General features: G+C 47.9%; 1 protein-coding gene across 3 annotated transcripts in view; it reads right to left on the bottom strand.

Annotated features, from left to right (window-relative positions):
• ankfn1b (ankyrin repeat and fibronectin type III domain containing 1b) overlaps positions 1-24,635 on the bottom strand; it is a 295,078-nt gene that overhangs the window by 236,171 nt on the left and 34,272 nt on the right. Inside the window, exon 1 of one of the 3 annotated variants that reach the window (XM_071392237.1) lies at positions 11,123-11,743. The exons of the other annotated variants lie outside the window; for them this stretch is intronic. Within the exon in view, the coding sequence (XP_071248338.1) occupies positions 11,123-11,241 (119 nt within the window). The 5' untranslated portion in view covers positions 11,242-11,743. Of the gene's footprint in view, positions 1-11,122; positions 11,744-24,635 lie in introns of those variants that run through there. 3 annotated transcript variants of the gene reach the window in all.

Genomic DNA, 24,635 nt, shown 5'->3' with positions numbered 1-24,635 from the left:
ACAGGTTAACATTCACAAGGCCAGACAAATTCCCAGGACGCATACTCAGAGCATGCACTGACCAGCTGGCAAGTGTCTTCACTGACATTATCAACCTCTCCCTGACGCAGTCTGTAATACCTACTATAGTCCCTGTGGCCAAAAACGCCAAGGTAACCTTTCTAAATTACTATTGCCCGTAGCACTCACATCTGTAGCGATGAAATGCTTTGAAGGCTGGTCATGGCTCACATCAATATCATTATCCCAGCAACTCTGGACCAACTCCAATTTGCATACCACCCTAACAGATCCACAGATGACGCAACCTCGATTGCACTCCACACTGCCCTTTTACACATGGACAAAAAGAACACCTATGTGAGAATGCTGTTAATTCTTATGGCTGCAATCCCGTCGACGGGATCGATATGACAACAGCCAGTGAAAGTGCAGGACGCCAAATTCAAACAACAGAAATCTCATAATTAAAATTCTTCAAACATACATGTATCTTATACCATTTTAAAGGTAATGTTGTTGTTAATCTCACCAAAGTGTCCGATTTCAAATAGGCTTTTCAGCGAAAGCACCACAAACGATTATGTTAGGTCACCACCAACTCACAGAAAAATTCTGCCATTTTTCCAGCCAAAGAGAGGAGTCACAAAAAGCACATATAGAGATAAAATGAATCACTAACCTTTGATGATCTTCATCAGATGACACTCATAGGACTTCATGTTACACAATACATATATGTCTTGTTCGATTAAGTTCATATTTATATCCAAAAACCTCCGTTTACATTGGCGCCATGTTCAGAAATGCCTCCAAAATATCCGGAGAAATTGCAGAGAGCGACGTCAAATAACAGAAATACTCATCATAAACTTTGATGAAAGATACATGTTTTACATAGAATTAAAGATACACTTGTTCTTAATGCAACCGCTGTGTCAGATTTCAAAAAGCTTTATGGCAAAACACAATATTCAATAATCTGAAAACAGCGTTCAGCCACAAAAGCAAGCCATACAGTTACCCGCCAAATTGTCCAGTCAACAAAACTCATAAAAAGCATTATAAATCTTCACTTATCTTCATCTTCATCGGAATGCACTCCCAGGACTCCCACTTCCACAAGAAATGTTATTTTTTTTCGGTAATGTCCATCATTTATGTCCAAATAGCTATTTTTGTAGTGTGTTTGGTAAACAAATCCAACGTCAGGGAAGCGCGTTCACTAAAACCTGACGAAATGTCCAAAAGTTCCGTAACAGTCCGTAGAAACATGTCAAACGATGTATTGAATCAATCTTTAGAATGTTTTTAACATAAATCTTGAATAACGTTCCAACCGGAGAATTACATTGACTTCAGATGAGCGATGGAACAGAGCTCCCTCTCATGTGAACGTGCATGGTCAAAGAATGGTCAGGTCATGGCAGACCTGACTAATTCCCCTCTCATTCGGCCCCCCTTCACAGTAGAGGCATCAGACAAAGTTCTACAGACTGTTGACATCTAGTGGAATCCGTAGGAAGTGCAAACACATCCATATCTCGCTGTGATTTCAATGGGCTCTTGGTTGAAAATCGACCAGCCTCAGAATTTCCACTTCCTGTTTGGATTTTTTCTCAGGTTTTGCCTGCCATATGAGTTCTGTTATACTCACAGACATAATTCAAACAGTTTTAGAAACTTCAGAGTGTTTTCTATCTAATACTAATAATAATATGCATATATTAGCAACTATGACTGAGGAGCAGGCCGTTTACTCTGGGCACCTCTGTGCACCTTTCATCCAAGCTACTCAATACTGCCCCTGCAGCCATAAGAAGTTAATTGACTACAGCTCAGCATTCAACACCATAGTGCCCTCCAAGCTCATCAGTAAATTAATGACCCTGGGACTGAACACCTCCCTTTGCAACTGTATCCTGGACTTCCTGTCGGGCTGCCCCCAGGTGGTGAGGGTAGGCAACAACAAATCCACCACGCTGACCCTCGGGGGCCCCTCAGGGGTGCGTGCCTAGGCCTCTCCTGTACTCCCTGTTCGTCTAAATTGATTCCAGATCTTCAATGATGTTTTGACACATATATTTTTGGTGAAGGAGGAGTAAGGGCCTGTAACGGAGGAGTGAGTGAGGGAAGACAATGATGCTGGTATAGATTAGGTGGCCTCCATCTCTAGCCAAATTGGGGGTGGGAATATCTCTCTGCTCTGCAACCAGTACTGAATGATTCTAAGGTTAGCGGCCCAATAAAATAATCTGTGTCACAGCCGTCAAAAGGAGGAGACCAAGGCGCATTCCAAGAATGATCACTGAACAAAACTAACAAAATAACAAAACGCACCGTGAAGCTATACAAATGAGTGCTGAACAGGCAACTACACATAGACAAGAACCCACAAATACCCAAGGGAAAATGGCTACCTAAATATGGTCCCCAATCAGAGACAACGATAAACAGCTGCCTCTGATTGGGAACCATATCAGGCCACCATAGACATATATATACCTAGACCTACAAAAAACCCTAGATATACAAAAACCCTAGACAAGACAAAACTAGCATACCCACCCTAGTTACACCCTGACCTAACCAAAATAATAAAGAAAACATAGATAACTAAGGTCAGGGCGTGACAGTACCCCCCCCCCCCCCCCCAAGGTGCGGACTCCCGACCGCAAACCTGAACTTATAGGGGAGGGTCCGGGTGGGCATCTACCCTCGGTGGCGGCTCTGGTTCTGGACGCCGGCCACCCTCTTTACACTGATCCCTCCGCCTTTGTAGATCCGGACCGTGGATCATCGGCGGAAACCCTAGACAAAACTAGCATACCCACCCTAGTCACACCCTGACCTAACCAAAATAATAAAGAAAACATAGATAACTAAGGTCAGGGCGTGACAATCTGAAATCCGGTAGCGCTAGACCGCCGTCTGGTTTGGGCCTCTGCAAAAGCAATTTCGTATACTAGGGGCTTTTTGTCCCATAAAAATGAGAATTAGGCCGTCGATCTTTTTGAAAAACATATTGGGAAGAAAAATCGGTAGGCACTGATAGAGATATAAGAATTTAGGGAGAGTATTAATTTTAATATAATTAATTATTGCGACTAAGGAGAGGTGTAGCAAAGACCAGCGTTCCAAATCGTCCTTAGTACGGGTTAAAAGAGGAGCAAAGTTCGCCTGAAAAAGGTTTTCAAATCTGATTGTCACGTCCACCCCGAGATAAATAAAACTACTGTGAACAATTTTAAATAGAAAGTTATGTAAAGGGATTTTTTTTGCGGCCACATTAAGCAGCAACAATTCGCTTTTACTGAGATTCAGTATATTCCCTGATAAGTGACCGAAGGATGTGAAAGTGGCAAGGGCAGCAGGAACAGAAACGTCTGATTTGTATAATAATAAATTATCTGCATATAAAGACAGTTTGTGTTGTTCGTGTCCATATCTGACTATACCTTTGATGAGGGGGTTGGAGCGAAGTGCTATTGCAAGTGGTTCTATGGCGAGGGCAAACCGTAATGGACTTAAAGGGCAGCCCTGGCATGTCGATCATTGCAAAGGGAAGCAATCTGATTGTAAGGGCTGTTGTCCTCCTCTTCCTCAGATGAGGAGAGGAGAGAAGGATCATCAGACCAAAATGCAGCATTTGGGAAATAAGCCATCTTTTATTTCAATACGACGATGGCAACACGAAAAAACAAAACACTTTCAAATTTACAAAAACAAGAAAACGACGTCGACGAAACCTGAACATAAACTTACATAACTAAACGTAAACTCACGGACAGGAAACAGACGACATCAAAATAAACGAACAGCCAAACAGTCCCGTATAGTACATACATTCGACGACACAGGAGACAATCACCCACAAACAAACAGTGAGAACACCCTACCTAAATATGACTCTTAATTAGAGGAGAACGCAAAACACCTGCCTCTAATTAAGAGCCATACCAGGCAACCACAACCAACATAGAAACAGATAACATAGACTGCCCACCCAAAACACATGCCCTGACCTAAACACATACAAAAACAACATAAAACAGGTCAGGACCGTTACACTGATTGAGTGTTATTAGACCTGACAGAGACTTGAGGGGATGAGTACAGAAGTCTTATCCAAGTAATGAATTTAGAGCCAAAGCCAAATTTATTTAGAATGTGAAGGTATTTCCATTCCACCCGGTCAAACGCTTTCTCCGCATCCAGGGATAAAATAGCTTTAGAGGCATTGGTAACAGAGGGATTATATATAATATTAAATAATCGTTGAAGATTCAAGAATGAGTGTCTATTTTTAATAAATCCTGTTAGATCCAGAGAGATAATTGATGGGAGGACTGTTTACAGATGTGTTGCCATAAGTTTGGCTAGAATTTTATAGTTGACATTTAGCAGGCTAACTGGACGGTATGATACACAGTCAAGAGGGTCTTTGTTTTTTATAAGAATAAGACAAATGGTTTCCTGAGTGAGAGTTGGGAGAGCACCATTTACAAATGCTTCAATGTACATTTCAATTAGAATAGGGCCTATTTTAGAGAGAAGCTTTCTATAAAACTCTGCCGGGTAGCCGTCAGGCCCTGAGCTTCTCCCGTATTGAAGAGATTTGACAGCATTAGACAATTCTTCAACAGTGGCTACACTAATTTTTTAACCAAATCCCGGCTGACAGAAGGCACAGCAAGTGAGTGGAAGAAATTATCCAATTCCAATATATCCACTTTACTTTCAGAAGTATATAAAGGCTGGTAAAATCTCTTGAACTCATCATTGATCCCCCTAGGGTCTAATGATATCCCAGACGATGTACGAAGTTTAGGAATCTGGTGTGATGATGATAGTTGACGTAACTTGTGAGCTAATAATTTACTGGCTTTATCTCCTTGTTCACAGTAAGTGCTCCTAGACTTGACAAGCAGTTCAGTAACCTGGTCTGTTAATAATGTGTCAAATTCTGCTTGCAAAGTAAAACGCTCCTTATAAATATCTGGAGATGGTGAAACGGCATAAATGTCATCTAATTGGGCAATACAGCATGTTAACATAGATGGCCTATCCGTTTTCAGTTTGTTTTCATGTGCAGTGTAGGAAATCATTTCACCTCTGATATAAGCTTTCAAAGTTTCCCTGTGAGTAGACGCAGAGATGTTTGGGGTTCTATTGTGTACTCATGAAAAAAATGTATTTGATCCAAAACAAAATTGACAAAGTGTTCATTACTGAGCAGTTGAGTATTTAGCCGCCAAGGCGGTCGCAGGTTGTCAACAGTTTGAAAGACCACTTCCATAGTAACAGGGGCGTGGTCAGATACAACAATTGGATTATATGAACATGAAGATATGGATCGGAGAAGTCTGTCATCTACAAGGAAGTAGTCTATGTGCATAAAAGTGTGGTGAACCGATGAGAAAAAAAGAGTATGCTTTTCCAGACGGATTCGAAAAATTCTCCAAGGGTCTGAAACTGAGAACGCAGACATAAAGGTTCGGACAACTCTATCTGAGGTTGACAAGGTAGTAGGTTAAGTGGAGGATCGATCCAAATGTGGGTCTAACCAACCTAAGATCAACATATGAGAGGACATATCGGGGAGTGTAGAGAAAACCGATTTGGGGGGAAAAAATCACAATTGTCCCAATTAGGAGCGTATATATTAACAAGAAGTACATTCATAATGAGCAGCCTACCACTGACAATTATGTATCTACCATGGGGATCTGTGATCACATTAGAACTTGTAAAAGGTACCGATCTGTGAAGTAAAAATAGCCACCCCTCTTGCCTTACTCTGAAATAAGGAATGGAACACCTGACCCACCCATCTGTGTTGAGATACCTTCAGATGAGTTTCTTGGAGAAAGATGATGTGAGCTTTAAATTGATGAAGGTGGTGTAGCACCTTACTACGTTTAACTGGGTTATTGATGCCCCTGCAATTCCAAGTAAGAAAATTAAAACCATTCCCTCCAGCTGGATGGGCTACACTAGGCTGAGTCATGTCTTAAGAGAGAGAGAGGACGTGTAAAGGACAAGGTACAATGTAAACTAAATATCTGTCACGCCCTGACCTTAGTTATCTATGTTTTCTGTATTATTTTGGTCAGGTCAGGGTGTGACGAGGGTGGGTATGCGTGTTTTTGTATTGTCTAGGGTTTTTGTATGTCTAGGGGTGTTTGTAAGTCTAGGCATATTGTAGGTCTATGGTGGCCTGAATTGGTTCCCAATCAGAGGCAGCTGTTTATCGTTGTCTCTGATTGGGATCCTATTTAGGTTGCCATTTTCCCTTTTGGTTTCGTGGGTTCTTGTCTATGTGTAGTTGCCTGTCAGCACTCGTTTTTGTATAGCTTCACGGTCGTTTTGTTACTTTGTTAGTTTGTTCAGTGTTCTTTCGTCATTAAAGGAAGACTGTACGCTTATCACGCTGCGCATTGGTCTCCTCCTTACGACGGACGTGACAATATCTTAGTTGACCCTAATACCGCAAATTTAAAAAAACAAAGACAAGAGACAAAGCGCAAAAAAACATTTAAAAACTATATACAAATAAAGAGGGAAAAACCCCTTCCCTCACAGCCTCCCTTGCCAAAGCATCTCCTCAACTGAGAAGCAAGCAAAACCCTAAATATAAAAAAAGTTTAGAGCAAAGCATTATAACTCTTACTCTGTGCTACCTGAGATTTGTGACCATTTAACCAGAGTAAACCAAACATGCAAAGATTGGTCCCCAGTAGATTCTAAGGAAAACAAACCACTGTTAACCTCTAACGAGCCTCTACCCCGGGTCCGGGATCACCCCCCACCCCCCCACACACTGATATGCATAGCTAGCATAGCTTCACAAGTAGATAGTAGCATCTAAATATCATTAAATCACAAGTCCAAGACACCAGATGAAAGATACAGATCTTGTGAATAAAGCCACCATTTCAGATTTTTAAAATGTTTTACAGGGAAGACAAAATATGTAAATCTATTAGCTAAACACGTTAGCAAAATACACCACTTTTCTAACTCCATCAGTTTCTTACTACTTCAGGTGCTATCACCAATTCGGCTAAACTAAGATATTGATAGCCACTAACCAAGAAAAAACGTCTTCAGATGACAGTCTGATAACATATTTATGGTATAGGATAGGTTTTGTTAGAAAAAAGTGCATATTTCAGGTAGAAATCACAGTTTACAATTGCACCGACCATCACAAGACGACTAGAATTACTATAGAGAGCAACGTGTATGACCAATTTACTCTTAATAAAACATTTCATAAGAATAGACAAAGCATAGCAATGGAAAGACCCAGATCTTGTGATTCCAGACAATATTTCAGATTTTCTAAGCGTTTTACAGCGAAAACACAATAAATCGATAAGTTAGCATACCACATGTGAAAACGTTACCAGAGCATCGATTCCAGCCAAAGAGCGCTTTAACGTAATCACCGCCAAAATATATTAATTATTTCACTAACCTTCTCAGAATTCTTCCGATGACACTCCTGTAACATCATTTTACAACATACATATACAGTTTGTTCGAAAATGTGCATATTTAGCCATACAAAACCGTGGTTATACAATGGAAATAGTCACAACTCAAGCATCAAAATGAGGGACGTCAGCTTTCAGAGTGATCTAGTTTAATCGAAAGCTAATCATATACTTGACTAAAAAATACAGGGTTGACAGGAATCGAAAGACAAATTAGTTCTTAATGCAACCGCTGACTTACATTTTTAAAATTATCCTTACTTTTCAATACAGGGTTCGCCAAGTGAAGCTATACCAAACAAAATGGCGAAATATGCGTTTAAAATATTTCGACAGAACAACGATTTATCATATTAAATATTGCTTACTTTGAGCTGTTCTTCCATCAGATTCTTGGGCAATGTATCCTTTCTATGTTATAAACTTCTTTTGGTCGATAGATGTCCTCTGTCCTTCGAAATGTCCACTAACAACGACCGAGACCCCGAAACGTTCCCAAAGCTTAAAAGTGCACGACAAAGAAATTCCTCAGAATCGCACTAAACGGATATAAATTGCTATAAAACGGTTCAAATTAACTACATTATGATGTTTTTAACAACTATAACGAGTAAAAACATGACCAGACAAATATTACTGGTTAAACAACGATTTGGAATGAGGCAAGTCCGATGTCCATCCTGCTTGTGACGCGCGAAGAAAAGAGAGTGGTACTTCCACGTTTTCTTGTTTTATAGTGGCTGTGATTGTGCAATCGACTCCATTCAAAACGTGATGACGTACAGACACCCAGAGGAAGACGTAGGCAGTGTCGGTTTCTTCACTTCACTGTCGCCTTAAAAACAGACTCCAGATCAGGGGTAAAAATTTCTGAAATCTGACCCCTGTCATGAAAAGTGCTGTAGATATAGTTCTGTACCACTCAGAGACAAAATTCCAACGGCTATAGAAACTAGAAAGTGTTTTCTATCCAATAATAACAATAATATGCATATTGTACGATCAAGAATTTAGCACGAGGCAGTTTAATTTGGAGACCCAAATATGCTAATGCGGAACAGCACCCCCTATAGTTCCAAGAATTAAGAAAGGTTTAAGAGCAATAAAAGTGGTAAAACTGCGACTGAACCATGAATGGTGGCTTAGATCAAAATAAAATAGTAATGATACAAATAAAAAGCAATAATGTGAGTGGAATAAAGAATATATATTTGTGCATATCTGCATTGTATCACATTATAGTGGGGCGTCAACTGTATACTCACCAACATGGGTTGGAAATGAAAAGGGAAAAAAAGAACGACATTCAAGTGTCAATGAACCCAGCAAAGTTGGCTTCGCTATTCAACCAGTCTGCCAGCCGGCCTGCTAACTAGCCTGCTAACAAGACGAGCTAACCAACCATTTGTTCCACACCATGCGGCACAACAGCCGCTTTCACATTCTTGTTGATGAAATCGGCTGCTAGAGCCGTGGAGTCGTCCGGCAAAGTCAGTCTCAGAACCGCAGGGTAGATGAGGCCAAACTTCACGCCCGGGCAGGCGCGTAGCTGGCACTTCACAGCTCCAAAGCTAGCCTGCTTCTTAGCCACAGCCGTGGTGTAGTGCGCAAATATCGAGACTCTTTTACCCTAGTAGAGGAGAGGAGATGCTTCTCCCAATCGCCTCAGTATGTCATTGCGGACGTGAAAGAAATGCACCCTGATGACAAATGGTCGCGGGGGTTCTCCATCCCGAGGTCAGCTACGCAGGGTGCGGTGGGTCTAGTAGCGGCTTCACCTCCAGGCCGAGCTGAAGCAGCTGGGCCATGAACTCCGTCGGTCTTGGGCCCTCCACTCCCTCCGGTATTCCCAGAAGACGCCTGTTGTTCCTCCGCATTGTAATTTCCATATCTTCACATCTATTGTTGAGGTATGCCACCCTAGTTGTTAATGAGCCAATGTTAGCCTCTAGCTCGCTAATGCGAGTGCTGTGGTCTGTAGCACTGCGTTCCAGCTCCGATAAGGCCGCTCCGTGTTTGTCAAGCATATTCTGTTTACTCTCGATAGATTTTTTAAGCTCGTCTTTGACTATTTATATCTCTGACCTGAGATTGGTAGAGAGAGTTTCAATTTTACCGAAAATATTTCGGTTTTGAGGTTTTGAGGGTGCCCATCGTGGGTTGTAGCATCTCCACAGTCAGTGTTCCCGCGGGGCCGACATTAGCCGCAGCATCCGGTGGCGGGGGTGAATCAGGAGGCTTGCAGACTCTGTTTTTGGCTGAGTAGACGACATTACAAACGTACATTTTTTAGACTTGATCTGAATTGTTTAGAGGTCTCTTCAGACGCCTGACCAAACAGAAATATATAACATTTTGCAAGGTTAAATATATACATTTGGTCACTAACTCAGGAGCGATAGGGAAACGCGTTCTACATCCTTGACTTGCCCCCCGTTGCCTCTCCTTCTAGGGCAACCTATGGTGAATCAATTCGTTGACAGATTTTCAAGCGAATATTCTAATATTCACACAAAAAATATGAACATTTTATCAGCAGCGGTCTGTTTCCTTCAAACGGGCTTCTTGGGAATTGAAGCTGTCTTTAATAACATAGTGCACAGAAAAAGCACTGTTGTATAATGTTTTATTTACTGAATAAAAATAGAAGTTCTATGTGTTTCCATTCCATTTCTAACTCTGTCAATGGTTTTGGCACAAAAAATCTGTGATAAACAGCAAATGTTCCCACTCTGGTTTTCGCATGTGCGGTCCAGCCAACAGCTCGCAGATATAGCACAAAGAGTAGGCTACATAATGAGATTATAGATCAAATCAAATGTATTTCTAAAGCCCTTCTTACATCAGCTGATATCTCAAAGTGCTGTACAGAAACCCACCCTAAAACCCCAAACAGCATGCAATGCAGGTGTAGAAGCACTCTAGATAAGAGTGAAATCATTTTTTACTTGTCAATTGGCAGCCAATCACCAATCATCGTGTCACCAACATATTATTAAGACCCTTAATATTTATTGGAAAGGAGCATCAAGCTCATCACCGTGCACTTTCACCAGCCTCTGAAGTTCATCCTAATTTATTTCATCTGTAGCCTAATAAACTTTGCATGCTTTTCCAAGTCGTACTGGGAGGACCACACAACATCGCATCGCGCGACTGCAAGTTCACAGTGACATCATGGTTATTCTATACCAACTATCGCAAGAAACCGCTTCCACAGCCATTTGTCGCATGATCTAGTTCACCGACATAAAATCTCTGTCTAGCGTATTTTGTGCTTTCAATATTTAGAAAGTTTAGCGACGATTGTTACGTTTCCATCAGGCCTGTCATTGTCTGTTGTCCAACAGGTACTACACTTGCATAAAAAAAGGTTGGATGCAAACATGGTTACTGATACCCCGTGTGATACCGTTATGCAGTTACAGTTCTGGTTGAGATTGGTCTGTTCATCTCAAAGGAGGTTCCTATTGCAAAAAAAACAAAACATATGGCACTCCCATATATGGTACCCATGGCATACCTTCACAGATGAAGGTACGCACATAAAGACACCAAGGTAAACACACACCCTTGTCACTCATGCATACTCATGCACACACGCCGGTGAGTGTCATTACCTGGCCTCGGCCACCGTACAGCAGTAGCTGCCGCTCCTCCGTGAGCTCCTGCCCCCCCTCAGCTCCTCGCGGGACTTACGACGGTTAAAGTAGTCCGTAAGTTTCCCAAAACTCGCCATAGTCGCCGCCCCTCAGCACTGCCTTTGTTCCTTTTTCTTTAAAGACTGACAAATGGACAGCCTAGATGAAGGTCCAGAGATTCCAGTCAGACACGCCCTCAATGGGTGCGGACACACCCCTCAGAGGCTGTGGTCTACCTGTCAGGTCTCCACATACAGTTGTTAAGTCAGTGTTCACGGTTGCATCCTCTTCCTCATCCTATCAGACGGAGAAGAAGAATGAACAGCAGAAGTAGCCAGACACTCCTCTCTCTCTCTCTCTCTCCTGGCAGTGCTCCTGCGCTCAGTGCAGCGAACACACACGTGTGCGCGCATAGACACACACACACAAAATAGCAGCGTTTGTAACTGGATTCCAATCGCCACAGCAGAAGAGAGTACCCCTGCTGTTAGCCTCCGCAGTGGAAATAGAGAGATGGAGAGAGAAAGGGGTGGAGGGGGAGAGAGACGAGTGGAGGGGGAGAGAGAGAGAAATGGAGGAGAGATGTGGGTGCTGCTTTCAGTTGGGTACGGAGGTCTCTCTCTGTTTTTAGAGCGCCCAGAACTAGTGCTGCATCTATCTGCTGCCGTGTACACTCTCTCTCGCTCTCTCGCTCTGTGTGATCACGTAGAATTCCCATTTAGGTAACATATGGCCCCCTGCCGCAAAGATGCCTCTCCCCCAATTCTTACAGTTCTCTTAGCATCTCTGCTTCGAAAGGCACCTCTGTGAATTTGGACCATGTGAATATCAGTACATTCTGTACATACATACTTAGAAATATGAATGGATGAAAAATAGCAAATGAAGCCCAGTGGATATGGACACGTGATTGGGCCAGTGCATTCACTACCAGTAACATTTCATAACTACAGGAGCGTAGTATATGAATGTAAAAAGAATATTGTTTACAATGTTGACAAGGCCCTATGTGGCTCGTTGGTGGTTATAATTAAGCAATAAGGCCAGAGAGGGTGTGGTATTTGGCCAATATACCACGGCTAAGGGCAATTCTTAAGCACGATGCAATGCGGAGTGCCTGGACACAGACCTTAGCCGTGGTATATTGGCCATATGTCACAAACCCCCGAGGTGCCTTATTGCTATTATAAACTGGTTACCAACGTAATTAAAGCAGTAAAAATACATGTTTTGTCATACGGTCTGATATACCATGGCTTTCAGCCAATCAGAATTCAGGGCTCGAACCACCCAATTTATAAAGTCTGATATACCACGGCTTTCAGACAATCAGAATTCAAGGCTCAAACCACCCAGTTTATAATGCATAATAATACTAACGACAGTAGGTCTTATGTAACTCAGTGGTCATTATAATGCCTTATGATGCTGATTAGTCCTTATGTAGCTCTGTGGTCGCACAGATCCTCCACATATCCTCACATTCTATCTTAAAAAGACCTCTACTTAGAGTCTTACCCCTTAATCCCTAACACCATAATGTATCAGCATGGATTAGGATTATCCACATGATACCGTCAAATGTGGATGAAATGAGAACATGTGAGAGAGCGAAACGAGGGATCCAACAGTGACGGTTCTGGTGAAATCACCCCCATTTTCTATGGAATTATGTTTTAGGCTCATGTATCTTCTCCGTGCTGTTTCCATAATGTTGAAAATAACACTCTCTCTTTTCAAGCAAATAGGCAGAGAGAATACCAGGAGACATATGGGAATAGTCTACAATAATTCGTCCTCTTATATTTGTGCCACAGGAGCTGTGTCTTGTTTTTTTAGAGCTTTTGCTGTGTTTGCCGTGTTGATGTGGTATTAGTGGGAATGCACTACGCAGCTTTCACAATCTAATAGGACAGTGGAATTGAATCTAACCTCACAATTCAACCATCTTCCCGCTTCTTTAAATAGATCCATATCTCTGTGTGCATTGAATGTGGTCGTTTTGAAAGATCTTTTTAATTGTGAGTGAATGGAAATGAAATTGAAGGGAGGCTCCATTCTTCATTACAGTACTTCAGTGGAGATAGAGTGATGGAGGGAGAGAAGGATGGTGGGGGAGAGAGAGAGATAGAGGGAGAGAAGGATGGTGGGGGAGAGAGTGGATGCTGTGTTCAGTTGGGTACGGAGGTTTCTCTCTCTCTCGCTCTGTTTTTAGCACGCCCAGAACTAGTGCAGCATCTATTTGCTGCCATTTTTACTGCCAGTATGCTGCCATTTTTACTGCCAATATGCTGCCATTTTTACTGCCAATATGCTGCCATCTCTCTCTCTCTCTCTCTCTCTCTCACACACCACAGAGACGAGTGCACCTGCCTGATTTCCAGTCTTACCTAACTCCCCATGTCTGGAGGATCTCTATAAAAACTCTAAAACCATCTAATCAATAATGGAAAGAAGCAAAGCGGGTTTGCCAGAATGACTAAGTGAAGCCCCAGCATTCATCTTTGAGGAGCGTGAACTCTTTAAAAAATCCATTCATAAGAGAGGAGGGGAGAGGCTTTACAGTATGAGGAGCACATACACTCTCTGTGTCTATTGATTGCATTCTAACCCATTCCCCTCTCATCTTCTCTTCTCTTTTTCTCCCAATAAGAGCGCATAGAAATACGTGGCCTGTGCGCCATGATTGGTAGTCAGTAATGAGAGTTGAGAGACATTTATTAAAAGTGTTCCGTTTGTGAAATAATTATGAAATGTTGTGATTAAGTCTGATTGACTGAAACACATTTCCCCATGTATTGAAGGATAGGGAAATTGCCTTTTACATTGTGGAACCAATTTATTGGTTGTAATCGTCAATTTGGTAATGGTATGGACCTGGCTAGGGCCAAGTGCATACCTGTTTGAAGTCCCTGCGGTGTATTCACTAGTATTCACTAAAATGTTTTGCACTGTAGCAAAAGGTTTTGTAACGGAAACCGTTTACTCCAAGTGGGAAATGTTTTGCCACGAAAACGTGAGTTTCTTTTGGACAACTTCAGGTAGGTCCCTCCTAACTGACCTAAGACAGGGAATTTTTACGAGGACTAAATGTCAGGAATTGTGAAAAACTGAGTTTTTTCATGATATCCAATTGGTAGTTACAGTGTTGTCCCATCGCTGCAACTCCCGCCATGCATTCTCTGAAACACGACCCTGCCAAGCCGCACTGCTTCTTGACAAACTGCTCGCTTAACCTGGACGCCAGCCGCACCAATGTGTCGGAGGAAACACCGTACAACTGGCGATTGTGTCAGCATGCATCCGCCCGACCCTGAAATCTGAAATCTCAGACTTCCGAGTTCAGTATGTTCAAGACAACAGGGAACTCTGAAAAAAAACTAGCTCAGACTGGGAAAAAATAGTTTTGAACGGTCATCCAACTCAGAATTCCAACTCGGGAACTCGGGCCTCTTTCTAGAGCTCTGACTTTCTGACCTGAAGATCACTGACATCATGATTTTACCTCATATTTTGCAGATTTCTCAGTTGTCTTGAAAGCATCATAAAAGTAATGTTACCCTTTGCCAGCTCTTATCTGTGTGAAGCTGGATTCAGTGCTCCCGTCTGAATGAAAACCAAATATCGATCCAGGTTGGATGTGACAGCAGAGATGAGGTGTGCACTGTCGATACATTATGTATCTTATCTCACCACCACTAATGAGATGGGTGTGCTTGATGCATGTCGCGTTGGAGCTTCTCAAAGTCAGGGATCATGGTCGACAGTGCACGCCTCATCTCTGCTGTCACATCCAACCTGGATCGATATTTGGTTTAGGTTAAGGTCAGAGTAATTTGCAATTGACTGTCTTAGCCCCACATTAAAAGTATGTGATAGTGAGTTGAGAAGACAATCAGAAATACTGTTAGAATGTTTTTCAATAGCCCCAAATAAAAAAGTAAACATTGGCTGTCATTTTTTCACATGGTTGGGGTCGCGAGAATTTTCAAATATCAAAATGGGGTCGTGGGCCAAAACAGTTTGGGTACCCCTGTGTTAGAAGCATTCGATTGTGCAATCACATTAATTATTTTGGATTTGTGTGCCCATGAAAACTGTTTTAACCCCATAACATAAGGAGACACTGTCACGTTCCTGACCTATTTTCTGTTAGTTTTTGTGTGTTAGTTGGTCAGGACGTGAGGTTGGGTGGGCATTCTATGTTATTCGTTTCTATGTTGGTTTTGGTTTGCCTGGTATGGCTCTTGATTAGAGGCAGGTGGTTTGCGTTTTCCTCTAATCAAGAGTCATATTTAGGTAGGGCATTCTCACTGTTTGTTTGTAGGTGATTGTCTCCTGTGTCTGTGTTATGTCTTACACCATACGGGATTGTTTCGGTTGTTCGTTTCGTTTCGATGTCGTCTGTTTTCCTGTACGTAAGTTTATGTTTAGTTATGTAAGTTTATGTTCAGGTTGCGTCAACGTCGTTTTCTTATTTTGTAGTTTGGAAAGTGTTTTGTTTCGTTTCGTGTGCCATCGTAATTTATAATAAAGATGGCTTATTTCCCTGAGCCTGCGTTTTGGTCTGAAGATCCTTCTCTCCTCACCTCTTCCGAGGATGAGGAGAGCGTCACCCGTTACAGAATCACCCACCAACACGCTAAGACCAAGCGGCAAGGGAAAACGAAACGGAGTAAGGGACAGGAGAGAAAGGAGCAATGGACATGGGACGATGTTTTGGATGGAAAGGGTTGCTACACTTGGGAGGAGATCCTGGCTGGGAGGGATCGCCTCCCATGGGAACAGGTGGAGGCACGGAGGAGAGCAGAGGCTACCGGGGAGAGGAACCGGAGCTATGAGGGAACGCGTCTGGCACGGAAGCCAAAAAAGCCCGTGAGTAATTCCCAAAAATTTCTTGGGGGGGGGCTAGGAGATAGTGGGCCAAGGGCAGGTAGGAGACCTGCGCCCACTTCCCAGGCTTACCGTGGAGAGCGGGAGTACGGGCAGGCGCCGTGTTACGCAGTAGAGCGCACGGTGTCTCCTGTACGAGTGCATAGCCCAGTGCGGGTTATTCCACCTCCCCGCACTGGTAGGGCTAGATTGAGTATTGAGCCAGGTGTCATGAGGCCGGCTCAACGCGTCTGGTCTCCAGTGCGTCTCCTCGGGCCGGCATACATGGCACCTGCCTTACGCATGGTTTCCCCGGTTGGCCTACATAGCCCGGTGCGGGTTATTCCACCTCCCCGCACTGGTCGGGCAACCGGGAGTATTCAACCAGGTAAGGTTGGGCAAGCTCAATGCTCAAGAGTGCCAGTACGCCTCCACGGTCCGGTATTTCCGGCACCACCTCCCCGCCCCAGCCTAGTACCTACAGTGTCTACACTACGCACTAGGCTACCAGTGCGTATCCTGAGCCCTGTTCCTCCTCCACGCACTCTCCCTGTAGTGCGTGTATCTAGCCCGGTGTCTCCAGTTCCGGGCCCACGCACTAAGCTACCTGTGCGTCTCCAGAGCCCTGAACCCACTGTATCTTCTCCCCCTACTAATCCTGATGTGCTTGTCCTCAGCCCGGTGTCACCAGTGCCGGTACCACGCATCAGGGATAGAGTAGGCTTTGAGAATACAGTGTGCCCTGTCCCTGCTCCCCGCACTAGTATGAAGGTGCGTGTCCTTAGCCCGGTGCCTCCAGTTCCGGCACCACGCACCAGGTCTACAGTGCACATTATCCGGCCAGAGCCATCCGTCTCCCCAGCGCCATCTGAGCCATCCGTCTCACCAGCGCCATCTGAGCCATCCGTCTACCCAGCGCCATCTGAGCCATCCGTCTCCCCAGCGCCATCTGAGCCATCCGTCTCCCCAGCGCCGTCTGAGCCATCCGTCTGCAATGAGCCTGCAAAGCCGCCCGTCTGCCATGAGCCTGCAAAGCCGCCCGTCTGCCATGAGCCTACAGAGCCGTCCGCCAGACAGGAGCCGCTAGAGCCGTCCGCCAGACAGGAGCCGCTAGAGCCGCCCGTCAGACAGGATCTGCCAGAGCCGCCAACCAGACAGGATCTGCCAGAGCCGCCAACCAGACAGGATCTGCCAGAGCCACCAACCAGACAGGATCTGCCAGAGCCGCCAATCAGACAGGATCTGCCAGAGCCGCCAATCAGACAGGATCTGCCAGAGCCGCCAGCCAGACAGGATCTGCCAGAGCCGCCAGCCAGACAGGATCTGCCAGAGCCGTCAGCGAGCCATGAGCAGCCAGAGCCGTCAGAGAGCCATGAGCAGCCAGAGCCGTCAGAGAGCCATGAGCAGCCAGAGCCGTCAGAGAGCCATGAGCAGCCAGAGCCGTCAGAGAGCCATGAGCAGCCAGAGCCGTCAGAGAGCCATGAGCAGCCAGAGCCGTCAGAGAGCCATGAGCAGCTAGAGCCGTCAGAGAGCCATGAGCGTCGAGAGCCGTCAGCCTGCCATGAGCGTCGAGAGTCGTCAGTCAGCCATGAGCTGCCCTTCAGCCTGAAAAGGCTAGATACCCAGAACTGCCCATCAGTCCAGAGCTGTCTCTCTGTCCGGAGCTGCCTTTCAGTCCGGAGTTGCCCCTCTATCCTGATCTCCCTCTCTATCTTTATCTACCTCTATATTCTTATCTATCCCTCTGTCTTGGTTTATCTCTCTGTCCCGGTGTTGTCATTATTAGATATGTTATTAAGAGGATTTTGTGGGGGAAGAAAGAGGGTGGACATTCTTGGAGGGAGGAGGCTAGGATGGATTATGGTGGGGTGGGAACCGCGCCCGGAGCCTGAGCCACCACCGTGGTTAGATGCCCACCCAGACCCTCCCCTAGACTTTGTGCTGGTGCGTCCGGAGTTCGCACCTTGTGGGGGGGGTACTGTCACGTTCCTGACCTATTTTCTGTTAGTTTTTGTGTGTTAGTTGGTCAGGACGTGAGGTTGGGTGGGCATTCTATGTTATTCGTTTCTATGTTGGTTTTGGTTTGCCTGGTATGGCTCTTGATTAGAGGCAGGTGGTTTGCGTTTTCCTCTAATCAAGAGTCATATTTAGGTAGGGCATTCTCACTGTTTGTTTGTGGGTGATTGTCTCCTGTGTCTGTGTTATGTCTTACACCATACGGGATTGTTTCGGTTGTTCGTTTCATTTCGATGTCGTCTGTTTTCCTGTACGTAAGTTTATGTTTAGTTATGTAAGTTTATGTTCAGGTTGCGTCAACGTCGTTTTCTTATTTTGTAGTTTGGAAAGTGTTTTGTTTCGTTTCGTGTGCCATCGTAATTTATAATAAAGATGGCTTATTTCCCTGAGCCTGCGTTTTGGTCTGAAGATCCTTCTCTCCTCACCTCTTCCGAGGATGAGGAGAGCGTCACCCGTTACAGACACGAAATGTTCGGTAGTCACACTGCATTTCTGTCACGATCGTCTTGACTTTGAATGGAGGACCAAAACGCAGCGTGTGAAAAATAAGACATCTTCTTTTAATGAAGGAAAAAACAAACACTTACAAAATGAACAAAACAACCGATCGTGAAGCTAAGAAGAACTACGTGCACACATGCAACATAGAACATAGACATAGACAATTACACACAATAACCTAGTGCCTATGGCTGTCTTAAATATGGCTCCCAATCAGAGACAATTAATGACATCTGTCTCTGATTGAGAACCATTCAGGCAACCATAGACACAGCTAGACACCTACACTAAACACAAACCCATCTACTCTACTTAACCCCCTAAACCATACAACCACCCTAGACAATACAAAAACACATACATTACCCATGTCACACCCTGACCGAACTAAAATAATAAAGGAAACAAAGAATACTAAGGCCAGGGCGTGACAGTACCCCCCCAAAGGTGCGGACTCCGGCCGCAGAACCTGAAACAGAAGGGGAGGGTCCGGGGTGGCCCCCATCATGGCGGCGGCTCGGGCGCGGGACGAGGCCCCCACTCCACCATTGTCAATACCCGCTTTGGTGGCGCCTCTGGAGCGGCGACCCTTGTAGCAAGTCCCGGACTGAAGACCATCCCAGAGGGCGCCACCGGACGGATGGGTAGCTCCGGACTGAGGGGTAGCTCCGGACTGAGAGACGGCAGCTCCGGACTGAGAGACGGCAGCTCCGGACTGAGAGACGGCAGCTCCGGACTGAGAGACGGCAGCTCCGGACTGAGAGACGGCAGCTCCGGACTGAGAGACGGCAGCTCCGGACTGAGAGACGGCAGCTCTGGACTGAGGATCTGGCAGCTCATGGCTGGCTGACGGATCTGGCTGCTCATGGCTGGCTGACGGATCTGGCTGCTCATGGCTGGCTGACGGATATGGCTGCTCATGGCTGGCTGACGGATCTGGCTGCTCATGGCTGGCTGACGGATCTGGCTGCTCATGGCTGGCTGACGGATATGGCTGCTCATGGCTGGCTGACGGATATGGCTGCTCATGGCTGGCTGACGGATCTGGCTGCTCATGGCTGGCGGACGGATCTGGCTGCTCATGGCTGGCGGACGGATCTGGCTGCTCATGGCTGGCGGACGGATCTGGAGGATCCTGGCTGGCGGGCGGCTCTGGAGGATCCTGGCTGGCGGGCGGCTCTGGAGGATCCTGGCTGGCGGGCGGCTCTGGCGGATCCTGGCTGGTTGGCGGCTCTGGCGGATCCTGGCTGACTGGCGGCTCTGGCGGATCCTGGCTGACTGGCGGCTCTGGCGGATCCTGGCTGACTGGCGGCTCTGGCGGATCCTGGCTGACTGGCGGCTCTGGCGGATCCTGGCTGACTGGCGGCTCGGGACAGACGGGCGGCTCAGATGGCGCTGGGCAGACGGATGGCCACTCCACCATTGTCAATACCCGCTTTGGTGGCGCCTCTGGAGCGGCGACCCTTGTAGCAAGTCCCGGACTGAAGACCATCCCAGAGGGCGCCACCGGACGGATGGGTAGCTCCGGACTGAGGGGTAGCTCCGGACTGAGAGACGGCAGCTCCGGACTGAGAGACGGCAGCTCCGGACTGAGAGACGGCAGCTCCGGACTGAGAGACGGCAGCTCCGGACTGAGAGACGGCAGCTCCGGACTGAGAGACGGCAGCTCCGGACTGAGAGACGGCAGCTCTGGACTGAGGATCTGGCAGCTCATGGCTGGCTGACGGATCTGGCTGCTCATGGCTGGCTGACGGATCTGGCTGCTCATCCGCTCATCATCTGGAGGATCCTGGCTGGCGGGCGGCTCTGGAGGATCCTGGCTGGCGGGCGGCTTTGGCGGATCCTGGCTGGTTGGCGGCTCTGGCGGATCCTGGCTGACTGGCGGCTCTGGCGGATCCTGGCTGACTGGCGGCTCTGGCGGATCCTGGCTGACTGGCGGCTCTGGCGGATCCTGGCTGACTGGCGGCTCTGGCGGATCCTGGCTGACTGGCGGCTCGGGACAGACGGGCGGCTCAGATGGCGCTGGGCAGACGGATGGCTCAGATAGCGCTGGGCAGACGGATGGCTCAGATGGCGCTGGGCAGACGGATGGCTCAGATGGCGCTGGGCAGACGGATGGCTCAGATGGCGCTGGGCAGACGGATGGCTCAGATGGCGCTGGGCAGACGGCAGACTCTGGCCGGCTGAGGCGCACTGTAGGCCTGGTGCGTGGTACCGGAACTGGAGGTACCGGGCTAAGGACACGCACCTTCAGGCTAGTGCGGGGAGAAGGAACAGGGCATACTGGACCCTGGATACGCACATTAGACCTAGTGCGTGGTGCCGGCACTGGTGGTACCGGGCTGAAAACACGCATCTCAGGGCTAGTGCGGGGAGCAGCAACAGGACACACAGGAGGCTTGGTGCGTGGCGTAGGCACAGGTGGTAATGGGCTGGAGACACGCACCACAGGGCTAGTGCGTGGAGGAGGAACAGGGCTCTGGAGACGCACAGGAAGCCTGGTGCGTGGTGTAGGCACTGGTGGTACTGGGCTGGGGCGGGGAGGTGGCGCCGGAAATACCGGACCGTGCAGGCGTACTGGCTCCCTTGAGCACTGAGCCTGCCCAACCTTACCTGGTTGTATGCTCCCCGTCGCCCGACCAGTGCGGGGAGGTGGAATAACCCGTACCGGGCTATGTAGGCGAACCGGGGACACCATGCGTAAGGCTGGTGCCATGTAAGCCGGCCCGAGGAGACGCACTGGTGGCCAGATGCGTTGGGCCGGCTTCATGACATCCGGCTCAATCCTCAATCTAGCCCTGCCAGTGCGGGGAGGTGGAATAACCCACACCGGGCTATGAACACGTACAGGAGACACCATGCGCTCTACTGCGTAACACGGTGTCTGCCCGTACTCTCGCTCTCCACGGTAAGTACAGGGAGTATGCGCAGGTCTCCAACCTGACTTCGCCACACTCCCTTTTAGCCCCCCCCCCCCAATACATTTTTTTGGCTGACTCACAGGCTTCCTACCGCGTCTTCGTGCTGCCTCCATTCGCCGGTATCCCTCCTCGCACTGCGCCAGAGAATCCCAGGCGGGCTCCGGCACTCGCCCTGGGTCGATCGCCCACCTGTCGATCTCCTCCCACGTAGTGTAGCCCAGATCCTGCTCCCATTGCCATAAATCCTGTGTGCATTGCTCCTGTTGCCGCTTGACACGCTGCTTGGTCCCGTCTTGGTGGGTAATTCTGTCACGATCGTCTTGACTTTGAATGGAGGACCAAAACGCAGCATGTGAAAAATAAGACATCTTCTTTTAATGAAGGAAAAAACAAACACTTACAAAATGAACAAAACAACCGATCGTGAAGCTAAGAAGAACTAAGTGCACACATGCAACATAGAACATAGACATAGACAATTACACACAATAACCTAGTGCCTATGGCTGTCTTAAATATGGCTCCCAATCAGAGACAATTAATGACATCTGTCTCTGATTGAGAACCATTCAGGCAACCATAGACACAGCTAGACACCTACACTAAACACAAACCCATCTACTCTACTTAACCCCCTAAACCATACAACCACCCTAGACAATACAAAAACACATACATTCCCCATGTCACACCCTGACCGAACTAAAATAATAAAGGAAACAAAGAATACTAAGGCCAGGGCGTGACAATTTCTGAGATCTCTATCCAAAAAACTGTTCGACAGCTAGATTAAGGATGTCACGCCCTGGCCTTAGTTATCTTTGTTTTCTTTATTGTTTTAGTTAGGTCAGGGTGTGACATGGGGGAAGTATGTGTTTTGTATTGTCTAGGTTTTTTTTGTATGTTTATGGGGCAGTGTTTAGTCTAGGTGTATGTAAGTCTATGGTTGCCTAGATTGGTTCTCAATTAGAGACAGCTGTCTATCGTTGTCTCTGATTGGGAGCCATATTTAGGCAACCATAGTCATTAGGTAGTTTGTGGGTGATTGTCTATGTCTATGTTGCATGTTAGCACTTAGTTTGTATAGCTTCACGTTCGTCGGTTTATTGTTTTGATTAGTTTGTATAGTGTTCGTTTCGTTTTCGTCTTCGTCTGATAATAAAGAACATGTATTCATTTCACGCTGCGCCTTGGTCCTCTTCTCTTCCACGTTACGACGATCGTGACAGAATCACCCACCAAAACCGGACCAAACAGCGTGATACAAGGCAGCAGCAGCGATCGCAGGACTATGGGAATTTGGAGGAAATATTAGATGGCGGAGGACCCTGGGCACAACCAGGGGAATATCGCCGCCCCAAGGCAGAGCTGGAGGCAGCGAAAGCAGAGAGGCGCCGGTATGAGGAGCTAGCACGGCAGAGCGGCTGGCAACCCCAAAAATGTCTTGGGGGGGGGGACTCTCGGGGAGTGTAGCTGGGTCAAGTAGGAGACTTGAGCCAGCTCCCCGTGCTTACTGTGAGGAGCCGAAGATGGAACCAGAGCCAGTCGAGGTGGAATTGGAGGTGAGTAAGGGGAGTGAAGCTGAGACTGTGGATGAATTAATGGGGAAATTGGAGGAGAGAAATTAGGGATTTGCTGGTGTGGAGCATAAAGCACCGCATCCGCTTGAAGGAGCGTGTGCGGGATTTGATGTCACCTGAGTCAGCTCTCCATACTCGTCCTGAAGTGCGTGCTAGCAGTCTGGTGAAGACTGTGCCAGCACCACGCACCAGGCCTCCTGTGCGCCTCCCTAGCCCTGCACGTCCTGTGCCAGCCCAGCGCACCAGCTCTCCTGTGGCAGCCCCACGCACCAGCTCTCCTGTGGCAGCCCCTCGCACTCGCCCAGTGGTGAGTGTTCCCAGCCCAGTACCACCAGTGCCAACACCACGCACCAAGCCTCCTGTACGTCTCCAGAGCCCTGTACGCACTGTTCCTTCTCCCCGCACTCGCCCTGAGGTGCGTGCCCTCAGCCCGGTACCACCAGTGCCGGTACCACGCACCAGGCCTATAGTGCGCCTTGAGAGTCCAGTGTGCACTGTTCCTGCTCCCCGCACTAGCCCTGTGGTGCGTGTCTCCAGTCCGGTACCACCAGTTCCGGCACCACGCACCAGGCCTACTGTGCGCCTCAGCAGGTCAGAGTCGGCCGTCTGCCCAGCGCCGCCTGCACTGCCCGTCTGCCCAACGCCGCCTGCGCTGCCCGTCTGCCCAGCGCCGCCTGAGCTGCCCGTCTGCCCAGCGCCGTCTGAGCTGCCCGTCTGCCCAGCGCCGTCTGAGCTGCCCCCCTGCCCAGCGCCGTCTGAGCTGCCCGCCTGCCCAGCGCCATCTGAGCTGCCCGCCTGCCCAACGCCATCTGAGCCGCCCGTCTGTCCCGAGCCGTCAGAGCCATCCGTCTGTCCCGAGCCATTAGAGCCGTCCGTCAGTCAGGAGCCGCTAGAGCCCCTCGCCAGTCAGGAGCCGCCAGAGCCGCTCGCCAGTCAGGAGCCGCCAGAGCCGCTCGCCAGTCAGGAGCCGCGAGAGCCGCCCGCCAGTCGGGAGCCGCCAGAGCCGCCCGCCAGTCGGGAGCCGCCAGAGCCGCCCGCCAGTCGGGAGCCGCCAGAGCCGCCCGCCAGTCGGGAGCCGCCAGAGCCGCCCGCCAGTCGGGAGCCGCCAGAGCCGCCCGCCAGCCATGACCGGCCAGAGTCGTCAGTCAGCCATGACCGGCCAGAGTCGTCAGTCAGCCATGACCGGCCAGAGTCGTCAGTCAGCCATGACCTGCCAGAGTCGTCAGTCAGCCATGACCGGCCAGAGTCGTCAGTCAGCCATGACCGGCCAGAGTCGTCAGTCAGCCATGACCGGCCAGAGTCGTCAGTCAGCCATGACCGGCCAGAGTCGTCAGTCAGCCATGACCCGCCAGAGCCGTCAGTCAGCCATGACCCGCCAGAGCCGTCAGTCAGCCATGACCCGCCAGAGCCGTCAGCCAGTCATGAGCTGCTTTCCAGTCATGAGCTGCTTTCCAGTCATGAGCTGCCCTCCAGTCATGAGCTGCCCTCCAGTCATGAGCTGCCCTCCAGTCATGAGCTGCCCTCCAGTCATGAGCTGCCCTCCAGTCATGAGCTGCCCTCCAGTCATGAGCTGCCCCTCAGTCCGGAGCTGCCCCTCAGTCC

Source organism: Salvelinus alpinus, chromosome 3 (assembly GCF_045679555.1).
Source record: "Salvelinus alpinus chromosome 3, SLU_Salpinus.1, whole genome shotgun sequence".
NCBI lineage: Eukaryota > Metazoa > Chordata > Actinopteri > Salmoniformes > Salmonidae > Salvelinus > Salvelinus alpinus.
The sequence above is the reverse complement of the archived record's forward strand: the minus strand, read 5'-3'. Positions and strand labels throughout refer to the sequence as shown.